The sequence below is a fragment of the Calidris pugnax genome, unplaced genomic scaffold (assembly GCF_001431845.1).
Source record: "Calidris pugnax isolate Ruff unplaced genomic scaffold, ASM143184v1 scaffold2854, whole genome shotgun sequence".
Lineage (NCBI taxonomy): Eukaryota > Metazoa > Chordata > Aves > Charadriiformes > Scolopacidae > Calidris > Calidris pugnax.
The window spans coordinates 1-1,179 of NW_015092821.1; the positions used below are offsets into that span (position 1 = coordinate 1).

At 56.0% G+C, this 1,179-nt stretch overlaps 1 protein-coding gene across 1 annotated transcript; it reads left to right on the forward strand.

The window, feature by feature from the left end:
* Window positions 1–8: 8 nt before the first annotated feature.
* On the forward strand, window positions 9–846 carry LOC106900616 (guanine nucleotide-binding protein-like 3-like protein). The gene is made up of 4 exons (XM_014962749.1): window positions 9–153; window positions 237–358; window positions 457–628; window positions 748–846. Exons 2-4 carry the CDS (start codon window positions 287–289, stop codon window positions 798–800), a joined length of 297 nt encoding a protein of 98 aa, XP_014818235.1. The 5' UTR covers window positions 9–153; window positions 237–286; the 3' UTR covers window positions 801–846.
* The last annotated feature ends 333 nt before the right edge of the window (window positions 847–1,179 follow it).

Sequence of the window (1,179 nt, forward strand, 5' to 3'; positions counted from 1 at the left end):
CCCCCCACTTTTCCCTCTGCAGCGGGAAGATCTCTTACTACACCCACCCCCCCAAAACTCGGGGGGAGCAGCTGGAAGCCCAAATCCTGCCGGCGCTGGGGCCGGCGCTGGACCTGGAGGCGCTGGAAAGGGGGGACGCCGAGGCCTTAGCGGGTGAGAAATTTGGGGGATCCCCCTCTTTTTTCCACCCTGATACCCCCCCTCCCTAAAACTCACCTCATTTTCCTTCCTTACAGCTGTCCCAGCGACGGTGACGGGCATCGGGCTGTCCCCATGTGTCCCCGAGATGGAGGAAGAGGAGGAAAAATCCAGTGGGGAGGAAGAAACGGCGATGGAGGATGATGGTGGTGACCTGGAGGTGAGGAAGGAATTTGGGGGTTTGTGGAAGGATGGAGTGGGGGATTTTTTTTTGGGTGTGGGGGGTTGTTATCTGTGATTTTCCCCTCCCTCCTGTAGCTCGGCGCGGTGACGGTGGAGCTGAAGCCCCGGGTGAAAACGGGGGGTTGTGGGGAGGGGGCCGTACCCCGAGCCCCCCGTTTGGAAGAAGTGGCCGCCCTCGACCCACTGCTGCAGGGCCAGGGGCTGCAGGCGGCAGGCAAACGCAGGAAAAAACTGCAAAAAAGAGCAGGTGAGCGAAAACAAAACCCTTTTTCCCCCACCCCACTGAACCCCCCCCTCCCCAAAATCATCCTGAACCCCCCTAAAAACGGGACCGTCCGTGTGTGTCCCCCCCTTCTCATCCTGCAGAGAAAATTGCCACGAAGCTTTCAGAAACACTGGAGGCAGCCATGCAGTTCTGAGAATTAGGTGTTTATTATATTATTTTTGGTTAAAATAATTAAAAAACTAAAAAAAAGAGCTTTTTTTTGAAATAAGAGCATGGGCGGAAAGGGGTGCTGTGTTGGGGAGGGGTGATTTTTTTTGGGGGGGAGGATCTGGGGGTCTGTAAATGAGGAGGTTGGATGGTGGAGGCTTGGGGGGAAGGAGAAGGGCACCCCAAATCCCCGTGGAGATTTTAGGGGGCTCCCCCCATCACCTTGAGGGGGGCAAAATGTGAGATAACACACTCACAAACCCCCTAGTTTGAGGGGAACACCTTATTTTTCCAGCTGAGGCAACACTCAGCTCCCAGAGGGGCTCAATAAACCCCAAAAGGGGCTCAGCTTATGGGGCAGGGGG